The 17946-nt window shown below is 41.4% G+C and overlaps 1 protein-coding gene across 2 annotated transcripts in view; it reads left to right on the top strand.

Annotated features, from left to right (window-relative positions):
• Positions 1–3263: 3263 nt before the first annotated feature.
• The window catches only part of LOC134344183 (inactive ubiquitin carboxyl-terminal hydrolase 53-like), a 150150-nt gene continuing 135467 nt past the window's right edge, over positions 3264–17946 (top strand). For both annotated transcript variants that reach the window (XM_063043561.1, XM_063043560.1), the window contains exon 1: positions 3264–3764. In XM_063043561.1, the coding sequence (XP_062899631.1) occupies positions 3621–3764 (144 nt within the window). In that variant the 5' untranslated portion in view covers positions 3264–3620. The remainder of the gene's footprint in view (positions 3765–17946) is intronic.

The following is a 17946-nucleotide window of genomic DNA, read 5'->3' as shown; positions in this document are numbered from 1 at the left end:
CACTTAATGGTAATCCTAGACAAACATTGGTATCTATTTTTCAAATTTTTTCATTTTATTTTTATTTCAACATTGTTGATTATTCTATAGTGTTTTACTGATTACAGCAATTAAGCATGTACATGTCTCTGAATATCAGAGATATTTCAAAGATATAAATAAAAATGTACAGTGAAATCTCACAGAATTCAGCCTGTGATTACAGCATTTCTCTTCTGATACTTTTGGATGCAGAGAACCAGTACAGGTACTGGAATTGGTTTATTATTACCACATGTACCAAGATACAGTGAAAAGTTTATCTTGCACATTATTTATAAAGATCAAATCATTACACAGAACATTGAGCTAAAATAAGGTAAACCAATTAACAATGCAGAATAAAGGGTAAAAGCTACCAAAAGGGTGCAATACAGGTAAATGATAAAGTGCAAGATCATAATGAGGTAAACTGTGAGGCCAAAAGTCCATCTCTTTACTACGCCTTCCCCATCTGCCATATTAAATGCCATCACATTGGATTTGTACTACACAAGATGACATTGGTGAACCATGCCGATGTGTTGCAGGCAGCTTCCAAAACTTCTAAATATACAATGCCTATAAGTATTCCCCCCCTTGTAAGTTATCATGTTTTATCATTTTACAACATTGAATCACAGTGGATTTAATTTGGCTTTTTTGACACTGATCAACAGAAAAGAATCTTTTGTTTTAAAGTGAAAACAGATTCTACGAAGTGATCTAAATTAATTACAAATATAAAAACACAAAATAACTGATTGCATAAATATTCACTTTCCTTCAAAATGAGATGCAAAATCCTTACTGGTGCAGCCAATTTGTTTTAGAAGTTGCATAATTAGTTAAATAGAGATCACCTGTGTGTACTCAAGGTGTTTCAACTGATTGTACTAAAGAGCTTCAGCATGTAACGTTAACTTCAATCCTTTCTATAGATGCTACCTGGCCTGCTAAGTTCCTCCAGCATTTTGTGTGTTGCTTGGATTTCCAGCATCTGCAGATTTTCTCTTGTTTGTAGTGAAAATACACCTGTATCTGGAAGGTCCAACTGCTGGTGAGTCAGTATCCTGGCAAAAAACTACACTATGGAGACAAAAGAACACTCCAAGCACCTCTGTGAAAAGGTTATTGAAAAACACAAGTCAGGAGATGGATACAAGAAAATTTCCAAGTCACTGAATATCCCTTGGAGCACAGTTAATTCAATTATCAAGAAATGGAAAGAATATGGCACAGCTGTAAATCTGCCTGGAGCAGGTCATCCTCAAAAACTGAGTGACCATGCAAGAAGGGGACAAGAGAGAGAGGCCAGTAAGAGACCTATGACAGCTCTGGAGGAGTTACAAGCTTCAGTGGATGAGGTGGGAGAGACTCCACATACAACTGTTGCCCAAGTGCTTCACCAGTTGCAGCTTTATCAGAGAGTAGCAAAGAGAAAGACACTGTTGGAAAAAAAAACACATGAAATCTTGTCTAGAGTTTGCCAGAGGGCATGTGGGAAACTCTGAAGTCAGCTGGAAGAAGGTTCTGTGGTCTGATGAAACAAAAATTGAACTTTTTGGCCATCAGATTAAATGCTATGCTTGGTGTAAGCCAAACACCACACATCATTAAAAACACACCATCCCTACCATGAAGCATGGTGCTGGTTGCATCATGCTGTGGGGATGCTTTGCTGCAACAGGTCTTGAAAGGATTGTGAAGGCAGAGGGTAAAATGAATGCAACGAAGTACAGGGAGATCTTGGAGGAAAACCTGATGCAGTCTGCAAGAGTACTGTGACTTGGAAGATTTGTTTTCCAGCAAGATAGTGTCCCACAGGAATAGCTTAAAAAACAATAAAGTTGATGTCCTGGAGAGGCCATGTCAGAGTCTAGTCCTCAATCCAATTGAGAAGTTATGGCTGGACTTGAAAAGGGCTTTTCACTCATGAAAGAGCTTGAGCAGTTTTGTAAAGAAATATGGGGAAAAATTGCAGTGTCCAGATGTGCAGATAGAGGCCTTTCCACACAGACTCAAGGCTGCAATTGCAGCCGAAGGTGCATCTACTAAATACTGACTTGAAGGGGGTGAATACTAATGCAAGAAAAGGAAGTTTGAGAAAGGAGTGGGTCCTAGTGATGGTAGAAAATGAAGAGATCATGAAGCAAATGGTGCCTTTGGAATGCTGATTGGGGAGTTGAGGTAATGATGGTGGCATTAGATTTAAGGTGGCAGAAAGTGTGGAAAATGATTTATTTAATGTTAAGGGTGGTGCAGCTGAAAATGAGCCAAAGGGATCTATTTCTTTGGATTAATTGGGAAATAGAGATGAGAACTGGAACAGATGCAACTCTCAAGACCAACAACAGAACGATCTTACTTTAGTTGTCACGTTCATCCCTCACGGTCAACATTCCAAAAAGACTATTTCCCTCTGGGACTCCCAGTTACACCAAGTCCCAAGCACTATTCCCTTCAGCTTGTCCTGCAGCCACAAAAGAAGCAACACGCTTCCTTGCCACCGTGAAGGGAGGATACAAAGGTTCACTTATACTTCCAATTTAATTTCAGCTTACTCAGTGCTCATTAATTCCTTATTGCACTATTTATTTTGTCTTTTATTTACAACTGTTAGGTTCTTTGCACTGTTCTACTGCCATAAAAACAAATATGTGTTTTAAGAGGGATAATAAATCTGATTCTGACTCTTGACGGCGTGCTTTCTACACTGGAGAACGAAATTAATGCAGTAGTTACTAAACGTTACAAATGAATATGTTCAAATTTATATGAAAACCGTTTTGCCGAGATTTCCAAATCTATAACGTCAAACAGAATTTGTCGTTTACATCAGTAAAATTCCTGACCATATAAACATCTTGCAACTTGTAAGCAAATATAATTTACTCAAGATAACAATCCAAACAAATTATTTAGCAGGAAAAAGGAGTGACTGATCAGATGACTAAGATTTCCAAATTCCGTCCTTAAGATATTCGGTTTACGTTTTGAATTGCGATCACTAAAAATTGCCTCTCTAGTTTTTGCACCGTCAAGTTACGGTTCCAACTTTGGCACGATGTATTTTTGAAAGACACCGTTAATTTGGAAAAAAGGCAGTACTGCTGCGGGTCTCGGCTACAGCTCCTCGTACTGGGAGCGGAAGTGAAGACCCTGGCCCGGGAGGCACAAGCCGCCTGCCCGCCCCGCGCCGCCGAGCTCGAGCCGACGGGACACCACGTGACCGGACGCGAGCCCAAGTCAGGTGGTGGTTCTGTTTATTGTGACGCTGGCAGCCGCGGAACCTGGTCTCGCTCTTCGCCGAGCCAATCGGTTGGTGGGTGGACTTGTCACTGCGCGGCTCGAGCCACCTGCGGGGCCTCGGCACCGGCCGGCCGACCGACCGACCCACCCCGTGCTAATCGAGTTCGGTGTCCCTCGCTCGCACACCGATTGGCAAACCAGTAACTGCCCGGTCCGGGTGCAGTGCGAGACATGAAGGACTGCGGAGGATAGGAGGCACGGGGGAGGAGGCGCCCGGGAGTGGTTTTACCTGCGGCCGTCCGGGGCTCGGGGGGAGAAGGTGCGAGCGGTGGGCCCGGCTCACCGGCACGATGGCATGGATGAAGCAGTTCCTGAAGCCTGGAGGCAACCTGAGGAACAGCTACCAGCCGGGCAGCATGTTGTCTATCGCGCCGACGAAAGGATTACTCAACGGGCCTGGCGAAAATAGCTGCTTCCTCAACAGTGCGGTGCAGGTAAGGGAGAATAGAGGGCGTGACGGTAAAGGCGCACCGCACTCTACACCTTCGGGCTGCCACCACATTGGCTAACTCCCAATCACTTGACTCGCCTGTACAAGAAAGTTAGGGAAGTTTAATTTATTTCGACACTGGATCTAAAGTTGCTGGTTTTATTTGACTTGCAGTTCCTCCAATTCCGAGGCAGAGAATGTTGTGGCACTGGTGACATCTAGCACTGCTTACTCGTCCTTTGAAATGATTATCCCAATCAGGTTCAATATCATCGGCAGTTATGTCGTGAATTTGTTGTCTTTGCGGCAGCTGCTGTTCCTGTATAGCTGAGAGTGTGTCTTCAGGCTCCTGAACCTCCTTCCTGATGAGAAGCTGGGTGATGGGAGTCCTTAATGATTAATGCCACCTTTTTGGGGCACTGCACCCTGATGCATTGTAGAAAAGAGAAACGTCCTGGTAAAAATTGGCCATGCCTGTGGATGTTTTAAAAGATCAGAGCGAGTATTGTTGATCAATGTTAAGTTGTCATAGTAATGTGTGTTTTGGTTCAAACTTTCCTTTAAGCAGTTAGTGAAACGGGTCAAGCTTCTGTTCCATGATGACTTGCATAGATACTATTTTGTATATGAGGCAGGGGAGAATGAATGTTACAGACCAGTATAATTTGAAACCAATTTCTTTTGGAAAGGGAGCTTTCACACTATTTTTAAAACGAGTTTGTGTACAGGATGATGTTCCAATAAAAATACTGTACTCAAGACACTGGCCGATCATATTAAAAAATCAGATTTTTGCTTACTTTTACAATTGTTATATTTTTATTTGCAAAACATTGACTGAAGTAATACTTAGCAATTTTTGGTGGGCTGCTTAGAACATAGAAAAACCTACAGCACAATACAGGCCTTTCATCCCACAATGTTGTGCTGAACATGTACTTATTTTAGAAAGTACTACTTGTTAATGTCAATTGTGAGTTGCAAAATTTAAAGAAGATTTTTGAAATTTTGTATATATCTTAAGTTACGGATAAAGGTGAAAAATTCAGTGAATAAAGAGGGGCTGCTTGTTCTTAAGCATTTTCCTTGGCCTGAGGTTTACTTCTAGTCTGATTTTGTGGGTTTTTGTGTGGCTAATATGAAACTGGACTCTTCCACAGATGGAACAACTGGAGTTTCATGGGCTGGGTGAGTGAAGTGGTCTGTTGCTTTTGCTAGTTTGGAATCTTTGTGTGCTCCTCATGCTTGACTCTAAGCTTCTCAATGCCATCGTGAATGCGCCTTTACAACTCTAGCATTCTTAAGCCAAAGATTCACTGGAGTCTGTAGGGATGTTGCATTTCTTCATGGAGTCTTTGAGCTCTTCATTGAATCTTGTCATCTGCCTGCAATGTATTCTTTCCTGGGGCAAGAGCTCAGAAGTGCTTGTTTCTGGACAGTAGTGTCAGGCAGAACATGCTAACAGTGTAACTAGGCCTTCAGTATTGTCCTGGGAGAAGGTACCTGTGTTGGTTTGCTTTTTTCATGGATTGGAGAATTTTATAGAACAGTGGTATTTTCCCAGTATTTTGAGATGCCTGTCATAAATAGCCCAGGACTTGGAAACAAGTAGAAGGATAGGGATTACTGCTGCCTAGTAGACTATACCTTTGTGTCATTTCTGAGGTCTTGATCTTTAAAGTTCAAAGTACATTTATTATCAAGGTATATATATGTATTTTGTCACCATATTTTTAAAGACATCCGTTAGTCTTGCGAGACCATAGATCTGCAGCTGGAAGGTCTTCACACTCCAGGGCGCAGGCCTGGGCAAGGTTGCATGGAAGACCGGCAGTTGCCTATGCTGCAAGTCTCCCCTCTCCACAACACCGATGTTGTCTAAGGGAAGGGCAAGGGCCCGATACGGCTTGGCACCAGTGTCGTCGCAGAGCACTGTGCGGTTAAGTGCCTTGCTCAAGGATACAACACGCTGCCTCGGCTGGGGATCGAACTCACAACCTTCAGATCACTAGTCCAATGCCTTAACCACTTGGCCCACTTTGTCACCATATACAACCCTGAGATTAATACTCAACAAATCCATAATAGAAAGACAACACCAATTTAGGCATTCAGCCAGTGTGCAAAAGAAAAGAAACTGAGCAAATACAAAAAGGAAGTAATAGTAAATTAAAAAATAACTATAAAGAGCATGAGATGAAGAGTCCTTGAAAGTGGGTCCATAGGTTATAGGAATATTTTGATGGGACAAGTGAAGTTGAGTGAAATTATCCCCTTTAGTTCAAGAGCCTGATGGTTGAGGGGTAGTAATTATTACTAACCCTGTGGTGAGTCCTGAGGCTTCAGATATCCTTTACTCAAATTCTCAAAGTAATGGTAAATTTCATCAATATAAGTTTGCTAAGAGATGGGAAATGCTGCGGATTTTCCAGGATCTTGAGCCTGTATTGTCAGCATCCAGTGGGAGCAGGTCGAAGCTAATGCTTAAAGCAAGACCGTTATTGTGTGTCAGTGAAAACTTTGATAGTTTGTGCCTTAGTCTCTGTGCACACATGCAATTTGTTGTTGTTTGTACTCCAGTGCTACTTTTGAAGTTTGATTTTGGAATATTAGACCATAAGACATGGGAGCAGAATTGGGCCGTTTGGAGTCTACTCTCCTATCTACGCTATCAATCGCATTCTCTTGTTTTCTCCCCATGACTTATAACACCCTTATTAATCAAGAACCGATCAATCTCTTCTTTAACTATATCCAATGACTTGGCCTTCACAGCCGTCTGTGACAATGAATTCCCCAGATTCTCCATCCTCTGGCTAAATAAATTTCTCCTCATCTCTGTTCTAAAAGGGTGTCCTTGCATTCTAAGGCTGTGTCCACAGGTCCTAGACTAAATGTAACATGACTGAGAGATTGAGACGTCCCATTCCAACCAAATTTGATCAAAGGGGTGCATACAAGTAAACAAACAAGACTCCTTAGTTTTAAGTAAAAGCTTCTAAATTCAGCTACAGGAAATTTGAAATAAATACAATGTGCTGAAAACACTCAGCAAGTTGTGTATTGTTGTTTGGGGGGGGGGGGTAGTTAATGTTTCTGGTTGACAATCCTTTGCCAGGACGAGGAAAGTGAGAAAACAAGTTAGTTTTAAGTTGTTGTCTTGGTTGGATGAAAAGGAATACTCTAGGTGAGGCCAAACATTGAGGCCATCCCAGTTTTTAATGTAAGATAAAGTGTTATGGTGAATTGTGGGGAATAAAATGTGGGTTTTTAAATTCATGTTGGGTGTTTATTTTGTATATAACTTCAAGATTTTTTAAATTAGTTTCAATTTGATGAATTTGAATAGGTTGGGAATTTTTCGTATTTGTGGGGTGACACAGTGGTGCAACTGATAGAGTTGCTGCCTCATGGCACCAGGGATCTGTATTTAATCCTAACCTTGGGGAACTGCACGTGTTGTTTGTTCTTTGTCCGTATGACTGTTCTGCTTTTCTCCAACAATGTTGGTTGATAGGTTAGTTGGGCACAATAAATTGTTGCTAGCATGTTGGTGAGTAGTATAATTGGGTGTGGGGGTGAATTGAAGAGAATGTTGGGGAAAATAAAATAAAATTTCATATGGGATTAGGGTAACTGGGTGGTTGATAAGTGGTGTCGTTTTGGTTAGTTGAAGAACCTGTTTCCATGTGGTATTGCAGTATGATTCTGTTTGCATTTGAGTTTGCCATCCAGAAGAGGGGCCTTGAGCAGGATTTTAATAAAACATGATTTGTGACAATATAATGGCCTTGTTTAGTAATACATTTATTTTGCTACTTTTACAATGAAACTGAAGTTTGTGTTGAGGAGGACAGGATGTTTTTGTAATTTTGAGTTTCCTTGCAAGGCAAGATATTTATGTGAAACTTTGTATTAGAAAGTGTTTCAATTCTACGATGTGGGTTATGTCACACGGCTTAGACAGATAGAATCGTAGGGTACTGCAACACAGAAACAGGCACTTTAGTCCACCTGTTCCATGCTGCCTAGTCCCATCGAGACTTGTCCTCCATACTCCTCCCGTCTCAGTATTTATCCAAGTTTCTCTTCAACTTTAAAATTGAACCCACCTCTACCACTTCCTCTTGGCAGCTCATTCCATATTCACACCACCCTTTTGAGTGAAGAAAATTCCCCATGACATTCCCCTTAAATGTTTCACTTTTCACTTTTAAACCAACGATCCCTAGTTCTAGCTCAAAGTTCAAAGTAAATTTATTATCAAAGTACATGTATGTTATATATAGTCCTGAGATTCAGTTTCATGCTGTAGTACTCAGTAAATCCAATAATCATAATAGAATCAATGAAAGATCTCACCAACAGGGCAGACAACCAGTGTGCAAAAGATAACAAACTGTAAATACAAAAAGAAAGAAATAATAATAAATAAACAGTAACTGTCGAGAACATGAGATGAAGAGTTCTTGAAAGTGAGTCTATAGGTTGTTGTAACAGTTCAGTGATGGGGGCAAATGAGGTTATCCCCTCTGGTTCAGGAGCCTGATGACTCAGGGCTAATAACCTCATCCTACATCAGTGGAAAAAGCCTGTTTGTGTTAAGTCTATCTGTACTCCCTCGTAATTTTGTATACCTCTATCAAATCTTCCTTCACTTTGCTTATAACTGATGTCCTCAAATCCAGTAACATCCTTGTAAATTTTCTTTGTACTCTTATAATCTTATTGTCAATTTTCCTGTGCATAGGTGACCAGAACTGCACACAGCTCTCCAAATTAATACTTGGCAGCATCTAATACAACTTCGATTTAGCATTCCAACTCCTGGACTCAGTACTTTGATTTATGAAGGCCAGTATGCCAAAAGCTCTCTTTATGGCCCTGTCTACCTGTGACACCACTTTCAAGGAATCTGTGTTCCCAGGTCCCTCTGTCTACCTCAGTTCTCAATGCCCTACTGTTCACTGTGTATTCCTACACTGGTTTGTCCTCCCAAAGTGCACTAATTCTCTAAAAGGATGACCCAGGGTAGGGCTTACACAACTCACTTGTCTACATTAAATTCCATCTGCCAGTTTTCAGATCATTTTTCCAGCTGGTCCAGATCCCATTGAAAGCTTTGATAGCCCTCATTGTTCATTATGCCCCCAATCATGGTGTCATGTGATCTGTTTCCATTGTGATTTACCAAATAGTTTCACAAATGAACTAATTCAGATTCAAATTCATTTATTTATCACATGTATATCAAAACAAACAGTGAAATGTGTTATGACGACAACACGAGGAATTCTGTAGATGCTGGAAATTCAAGCAACACACATCAAATTTGCTGGTGAACGCAGCAGGCCAGGCAGCCTCTCTAGGAAGAGGTACAGTTGACGTTTCGGGCCGAGACCCTTTGTCCGGACAAGGATCTCGGCCCGAAACGTCGACTGTACCTCTTCCTAGAGATACTGCCTGGCCTACTGCGTTCACCAGCAAATTTGATGTGTGTTGAGTGAAATGTGTTGGTTGCGTTAACAGCTAATGCAACCTAGGGATGTGCGGTGGCAGCCTGCAGGTGTCACCACACATTCCAGTGCCAACATAGTATACCCACCATGTTCGCAGAACAACAGCAAATTCAAGCCTTATTCCTCCTTCCCTATATACCAACCCACACACCCATGTCCACACACACACAGATCAACTCCCAAGATGCTGTGTCCAGCCTCCAGTGGACTTGCAAACTCATAGACATAGGATCTTTGACTTCCCCAATGGGCTCGCAGGCCCACAGCTCCAGAGATTGTGTCTCTAATTCTGGATTTTGGATTGACTTTTGGGCTCTGATGTTTGGTGTTAACCCCAGCACTCACTGATGATGTCAAATGACGATCCTGGTGAGAACCCCAAAGCCTTCTTTCAAACTCCAGAGTCTCTGATGAATAGGGCCTTGAACACCAGGTCCTGAACTGTGCTCTTGCTGACTCAGGTATCTTGGGGGGACAGGGGGGGTTGTGGAATCACTGGTTCTCGTGCCTCCTGCCTACACAGACTACACAGAACTCCAATACTGGAATCTGCTGAGACTTCACTGACGTGGGTGGGGTGGGGGGGGGGGCGGTAACCAGCCGTTATTCTCACCATATTTCTGCCCCGACATCCAACCACAGATGTCCTTTGTCTTTTGTTAACGTTACTGACATTCAAATTCAGAACCCAAAAAGCAGCTATGACAGAGCCATGATCTCAATGGGACTGCAGTTCCGGGCCATCCCGACTGGATGTTATTGTATTTTCTTGTATTTTTTAGTAAGATATTTTAATTTGACAAACTAGTAAATTCCAGAGAACTTACGCCATTAATCTGTGCACCTCTGGTTTCTACTGTATTGAATGAGTTTACACAGAATTCATTTTTCAGTGATAAATTTTCTATAATTGCAGTGAGCAAAATAGTCATTGAGCTTATTCTAAGTGGTTGCATTCCATATTGAGAAAATGAGCTTTATTTGAGAAATTTATTGTGATATGATTTATTCTCTTGGCATTGTGGTATGTATCTTGAGAAATTTCTAATTTTTTTGTTTTGGCCAGATGTTTATACAGATTTTCCATCTTAAACAGCTCCACCCTGTGGTGTTCTGGAAAAAGTTTTTTTCTCATTGCTTTCACTTAAGGTCAATGAGATGAAAGATGTACAGTAATTCACTTTTTAAAATGTAAATCATTCTGATCTATGCCACACTTAGTTTTCTTTGCATCTAGTTTGATCTGGAAATGAAATTCTTTTTCAGAACATGGCTGAATAGTGTCAGGAGTCTAAGTCAGCAGTGTAATACATACTTTTTACTGAGCAGCAGTAATTCTGCATGCTAATGTGTTGAAAGCAAAAATAACTTACAGTATGCACCTCAAAGCACTGGAGAAGTCTCACCATCAGTGCTGCTACAAAACCTTGAATCCACTGACAAAGTCAGCAAACCAAAGCAATGTCTTCTATTAAGTCAAGATTGCTGGAGCCGTGGCAACGATATTTGTGGCCTCTAGATATATTGCAAGGTCCTTAAGGCTGCTGAATAGCTAATTATTTAAGAAAGGAAATGAGGGAAAACCTGGTACCAATGGATCAGTGACTCTTGTGTCAGTGGTAGGAAAGCTGTTGAAGAGTATTCTTAGTGATTGGATTTATGAGCATTTGGAAAGCCACAGAAAGTCATGGAGGGATTGTCTGCTGAGTCATTATAGGTGGAAGTCAGAAACAGAAAGGGAGCAATTTCTCTCTTGGGATTATGCCATAGGCCCCTCCCCCAATAGCAGCAGAGACGCTGAGGAACAGATTGAGGCAGATATCAGAAAGGTACGAAAATAACAGGTTTGTTGTCATGGGTGACTTCAACTTCCCTAATATTAATTGGCACCTTATTAGCGCATTTGCTAGGTGTGTCCAGGAAGGATTCCTGACACATTGTGAGGAGAGGCCATGCAGGATCTGGTGCTAGGTAATGGACCAGGTCCATTAGTATCTATTGGTAGGTGAGTACAACTCTCTGACCTTTGCCATAGTCTTAGACAGGGATACGAACAGACAGTAAGGGAAAGTAATTGGGGGAGGGTGAACTTTGATGCTATTAGGCAAGAGTTTGGGAGTATAAATTGGAAATATATGCACTTGGGGAAATTCACAACAGAACTGTGGAGGCTGTTTAGAAGCACCTGCGTGAGGTTCTGGATAGGTTTGTCCTATCGAGACAAGGAAAGATTGGCAGGGCAAAGGAACAATGATTTGCAAGAGATATGGAATATCTAGTCAAAAGAAAGAAAGGAGCTTAGTCAATGCTTAGGAAGCAAAGATAAGATGGGACTCCAGAGAGTTAGAAAGTAACCAGGAAGGAACTGAAGAATGGACTTAGCAGAACAATATGTTCCTGTCAGAATAAAAGACAAGGATAACAGGTTAGGGGAACCTGGGTTTTCATGAGGTATTGAGGCCCTGGTTAAGAAAAAGAAGGAGGTACATGGCAGGTATAGGCAGGAAGGAGCAAATAAGAAATGCAAGAGAACCTTGGGCTAAAAGAAGGCACAAGGTTGCTCTAGCAGACAAGGTGAAGAGATTCCAAGGAATTCTATAGATACATTAAGAGGAAAAGGATAGCAAGGGACAAATTTTGTCCTCTGGAAAACCAGAGTCATTATCAGTGCATGGAGCCAAAAGAGATGGGAGATTTTAAATGGAATTTTTTGCATCTGTATTTAATTGGGAGATGGGCACAGTCTGTAGAAGTGAGGCAAAGCAGCAGTGAAGTCATGGACTATATACAGATTAGAGGAGGAGGTGTTTGCTGTCTTGAGGCAAATTAGTGTGGCTAACCCCCTGGGCCTGACAGGGTGTTCCCTCGGACCCTGTGGGAGGCTATCGCAGAAATTGTAGGGGCTCTAGCAGATAATTAAAATGTCTTTAGCCTTAGGTGAGGTGCTGGATGATTGGAGGATAGTTAATGGTGTTCTGTTTCTAAGAAGGCTCAAAGAATAAGCCAGGATATTATAGGCTGGTGAACCAGGCATCAGTGATGTCTAAGAAATTGGAAGGTATTCTAAGGGAATATATCAGTACTTTGATAGATAGGAACTGATTAGGGATAGTCAACATCGGTTTGTGCATGGTAGGTCATGTCTAACCTATCTTTATAAAGAATTTTTTTTGAGGAAGTTAATAGGAAAGTTGATGAAGGTAGCACAGTAGATGTTGACTTTAGCAAGGCCCTTGAAGTTCAACATGAGAGGTTAATCAAGAAGGTTAAGTCACTTGGCATTCAAGATGAGGTAGTAAATTGGTTTAGTATTGGCTTCATCGGAGGGGTCAGTGTGGTAGTAGATGGTTGCCACTCTGACTGGAGGCTTGTGACTAGTGGTGTGCTGAGTCCTTTGTTGTTTATCATCCAGATTGTATATATAGATGACAATGTGGTCAACTCAGATCAGCAAATTTGTGGGTGACATCAAGATTAGAATGTAGTGGATAGTGAGGAAGATTATCAAAGCTTGCAATAGGATCTGGATCAGATGGAAGAATGGCTGACGACTTTAATTCAGACAAGTGTGAGGTGTTCAATTTGGGAGGCCAAACCAAAGTAGGACTTAGTTTGGTGAGCAAAAGGGCAGAAGGGTGTGGTAGAACAGAGAGATTGGGGAATACAAGCTCATACTTCCTTGAAAGTGGTGTCACAGGTAGATAGAGTCGTAAAGAAAGCTTTTGGCACATTGTCTTCCATAAATCAAAGTACAGTGGATTCTGGTTATAACTGTGCTATCACTTAATTGGACAATGCTCATTTGGGACATCTGTCAAAGAATACAAATCAAGAAAAATTGCTGGGATTCCTTTCAATTATTTGGGAAACTATGCCACTTTATTGGAGCAGGAGACTGTTGCTGAACATTTTCTAACTAGAGCCAGTGGCATGCATGTTGTGTGGCTATTAGACACTACCCCATGCTGAGAGCGAACAGTTTTTATATAGCAACACTTGTGTGCATGTGCAAAAAACAGTGATTTTTGTCACTGATAGTTGGCGAGTGAAAACAGCAGGACAATTCAGAACAGTTTTTCACACTGCAGTTTCAAGCATCCAGGCTTGGGGATGCCAGAGACAGCAGGGAGTGAAAACAAAATGATTTCACTACTTCAACAAGTTAGGCACTATGAAGAATTTGAAGGTATCGACAATCATCTTCAATGTTACAACTAAAATAAAGATTTGGAGGATGCAATTGTCAAAAGCACTGCTTAAAGGCAGTCCACTGTCTGTACTAGGTGCCTGCACTGATTCTGTTCATTTACAGTCAATCAAAAGAACACATCAGTGTAGACTGAATAAATTCCTCTATTGATAATTAGGAACTAATGCATAATTTTATAGTACTGTAGTAGTTGTGGCAATGTTCTAATTTGTTCTGTATTTAATTGAAAGACATTTATTACTCAGTCAACATAGAAACAAAGGAAACCTACAGCACTATACAGGCCCCTCGGCCCACAAAGCTGTGCCAAACATGTCTTTACCTTAGAAATTACCTAGGGTTACCCGCAGTGCTCTATTTTTCTGAACTCCATGTACCAAATCAGTTAAATGGAAGTCTGTCTTTTTAAAAAAAAATCTTTTTAACTATTTCCATGAGATTTCGGCTAATTGGGCAACCGCTTAATTGGGCCAAAGTGTACTGGTCTTGATATGTCCCAAAAAACTGGAATCCACTGAATTGAGTACAGGAGTTAGGATGGTATGTTGAAGTTGTATAAGACATTGGCGAAGCCTAATTTGGAGTACTGTGTGCAGTTTTGTTCACCTACCTAAGGGAAAGATGTCAGTAAGATTGAAAGAGTGCAGAGAAAATATACAAGGATGTTGCCAGAACTTGAAGACCTGAGCTATAGGGAAGGGTTGAAATGATTATGACTTTATACATTAGAGCATAGAAGAATGAAGGGAGATTCAAATGAGGTATACAAAAGTATGGGCGGTATAGATAGGGTAAATGCAAGCAGGTTTTTTCCACTGAGGTTGGTTGAGACTGGAACTAGAGGTTATGGGTTAAGGGTGAAAGGTAAAATGTTTAAAGAGAACATGAGGGGAAACTTCATTCAGAAAGTGGTGAGAGTGTAGAATGAGCTGCCAGCATTGTTAGATTTCAACATTTTAAGAGAAATTTGGATATGTACATGGATAGGAGGGCTATGGTCTAGGTGCAGGTCAATGGGACTAGGCAGATTAATGGTTCGACATGGACTAGATTGGCCGAAAGGCTTGTTTCTGTGCTGTAATGCTCTATGACTCTAAGGGGGCATTAAAAGGCCTGGCAAGTGCGATTAAGGAAGACCCCAAAGTGTTTTACTTGTATGTGAAGAACAGGAGGATGACTAGAATGAGTTCAGGACCAATCGGGGATAAAAGAGGATGCGAGCTTAGAGTTGGAGGAGATCCTTAATGAATACTTTGCTTAAGTATTCACTAGTGAGTGAGACCTTGACATTTGTGAGGACAACGTAAAACAGACTGAAATGCTTGAACACGTCAATATTATGAAAGTGGATGTGCTGGATCTTTTGGAAAAAAACAGTAGGATAAATAACTTCCTAGAGCCAGACAGGATAGATCAAAAGTTATGATAGGAAGCAAGAAAACAGATTGATATGCCTTTTGGTGATGATCTTTGCAAATTCACTGGCCACAGGAGCAGTACCAGATGATTGGAGGGGCCAAATGTTGTCTCTTTGCTCAAGAAATGGAGTAGGGACTGGTGAGCCTACTTCACTGATAGAAAATTATTGGAGAGGATTCTTAGAGGTAGGATTTACAAGCATTTGTAGAAACATAATTTGGTTAAGGATAATCAACATGCCTTTGTAAGAGTCTCACAAGCCTGATTGAATTTTTTATGGATGTGACAAAGCACACGATGAAGGTAGAGCAGTGGAAATAGTGTATGAGGATTTTAAGTAAGATGTTTTCTAAGGTTCCCCATAGTTGTCCCTTTCAGAAGGCCAGGAAGCATGGTATCCCAGGCAACGTGGCTGTGTGAATACAGAATTGGCTTGCCCATAGAAGGCAGAGGGTAGTTGCAAGGAAAAGTACGCGGACCCTTTGCAATACCTGGTTTTCTGCATTAATTACTCATAATTAGTCTGATCTTCATCTAAGTCACAATAATAGACAAACACAATCTGCCTAAAATAATAACACACAAACAGTTGTACTACTTCTCATTAACACTGAATACACCATTTAAGCAATCACAGTCTAGGTTCAAAAAAGTATGTAAACCTCTGGGGTAATGCCTTCTACAAAAGCTATTTGGAGTCAGATGTTCCAATCAATGAGATGAGATTGGAGGTGTGGGATGTAGAGGTGCTCTGCCCTATTTTTAAAAAAAGACATGCGAAGTCAGATTACTGACAGAGCCTGCACTCCTCTTCTGTTAATGTGCACCATGCCTCGATCAAAGCAACTTTGAGAGGATCTTGGAAGAAGAACTGTAGAGACGTATTGAAGCTGGAAAAGGCTACAAAAGCATTTCTAAAGATCTGAGTGTCTGTCGGTCCACAGTAAGAGAAATTGTCTACAAATGGAAGGAACTCAGTATTGTTTCTACTCTCTCTAGGAGTGGGCATCTTCCAAATATCACACCATGAGCACAACGTGCAATGTTGAAGGAGGTGAAGAAGAACCTAAGGATAACAGCAAAAGACCTGCAGAAATCTCTAGAACTTGCTAAAGTCTCTGTTCATGTGTCCACAAAGAAAAGCACTGAACAGGAATGGTATTCGTGAAAGGACACCACAGAGGAAATCACTGCTCTCCCAAAAAAAATCGTTGCTACATGTCTCAAGTTTGCAAAAGACCACCTGGATATTCCACAATGCTTGTGGGACAATGTTCTGTGGACAGATGAGGCAAAAGTCAAACATTTTGGCAGAAATGCGCACCGCTATGTTTGGAAGAAAAAGGGCACTGCACATACCACCAAAATCTCATCTCAACTGTGAAGCATGGTGGAATGAGTGTCATGGTTTGTGGCTGCTTTGTCGCCTCAGGGCCTGGACAGCTTGCAATTGTTGAGGGAACAATGAATTCAAGATTGTATCTAGACATTTTATAGGATAATGTCAGGGTAGCAGGCTATCACCTGAAGCTTAATAGAAGTTGGTTTGAAAAGAAGAAAATTTGTGTTTTGGAATGGCCAAATCAGCGTCCAGACTTTAACCCTATTGAGATGCTGTGGAATGACCTGAAGAAGGCTATTCATGCAAGGTATCCCAGAAATATTGATGAGCTGGAATAGTTTTGTATGGAGGAATGGTCTAAAATTCCTCGTCGCCATTGCGTAATTCTGATCAGCAGCTACAGTAAATGTTTGGTAGAGATTATTGCTGCTGAAGTAGGTTCTTCCAGTTATTAAACACAAATGTGAATGATTAAATGATGTGTTCAATAAATACATGAAAAGTTCAATTGCTTGTGTGTTACTAGTTTAGACAGATTGTGTTTATCTGTTATTGTGACTTGGATGAAGATCAGACCATGTTTTATGAGTAATTAATGCAGAAAACCAGATCATTGCAGAGGATTCACAAACTTTTTCTTGCAACTACATGGTATCTAGGGAAAAACATGGCTGTGTGGATACAGAATTGCTTGCCTATAGAAGAGAAAGGGTGGTTGTGGATGGAGTGTATTCTGCTTGGATGTTGGTGACCAGTGGTGTTTTCATAGGGATCTGTTCCAGGGCATGCTCTTAGTTTTGTTTTACAGATGTCCTTGATGAGAATGTAGAAGGATGGATTAGGAAATTTTCAGTTGACACAAAGGTTGGTAAAGTTGTGGATAATATAGAAGGTTATTGTAGGTTACAACTGACATTGACAGGATGCAGAGCTGAACAGACAAGTGGCAGATGGAGTTCAACCTGGAAACGTGAGAAGTGATTCACTGCAAGGTCAAATTTGAAAGCAGAATACAGTGTTAATGGCAGGTCTCTTAACAGAGTGGAAGAACAGATTTGTCAGTCAAGATTATCCCTGAAGAAAACTCATGCTGATTTTTGGCTTATTTATCATATGTCACTAAGTACCCTGAAATGTCATTCTTAATAGTGGACTCTGACATCTTACCAACCACTAAAGTCAGGCTAACTGGCCAATAATTTCCTGTCTTTTGCCTCCCTCCCTTAGAATGGATTGAGATTCATGATTTTATGCTCCTCCAAAACCATTCTAGAATAAGTGATTCTTGAAAGGTCACTACTATTCCACTCTCCCCTCCTACCCCTCCTCACAGTCCCCCACCCTGCTCTCATGATATACCCCTTCCCCACATGAAACCACCATGATGGGCTTCACAGCTGAACAGGTGAGAAGACAGTTGAAATGTCTCAACCCAAGCAAGACTGCAGGACCGGATGGTGTCAGTACCAGGGTGCTCAAAGCCTGTGCCCCTCAGCTATGTGGAGTACTTCGCCATGTCTTCAACCTGATCCTGAGGCTCTGGAGGGTTCCAGTGCTGTGGAAGACGTCCTGCCTCGTCCCTGTGCCAAAGACGCCGCGCCCCAGCGGCCTCAATGACTATAGAACGGTGGCATTGACCTCCCACATCATGAAGACCCTGGAGAGACTTGTTCTGGAGCTGCTCCGGCCTATGGTT

This window comes from Mobula hypostoma, chromosome 3, assembly GCF_963921235.1.
Source record: "Mobula hypostoma chromosome 3, sMobHyp1.1, whole genome shotgun sequence".
Taxonomy (NCBI): domain Eukaryota; kingdom Metazoa; phylum Chordata; class Chondrichthyes; order Myliobatiformes; family Myliobatidae; genus Mobula; species Mobula hypostoma.
The sequence above is the reverse complement of the archived record's forward strand: the minus strand, read 5'-3'. Positions and strand labels throughout refer to the sequence as shown.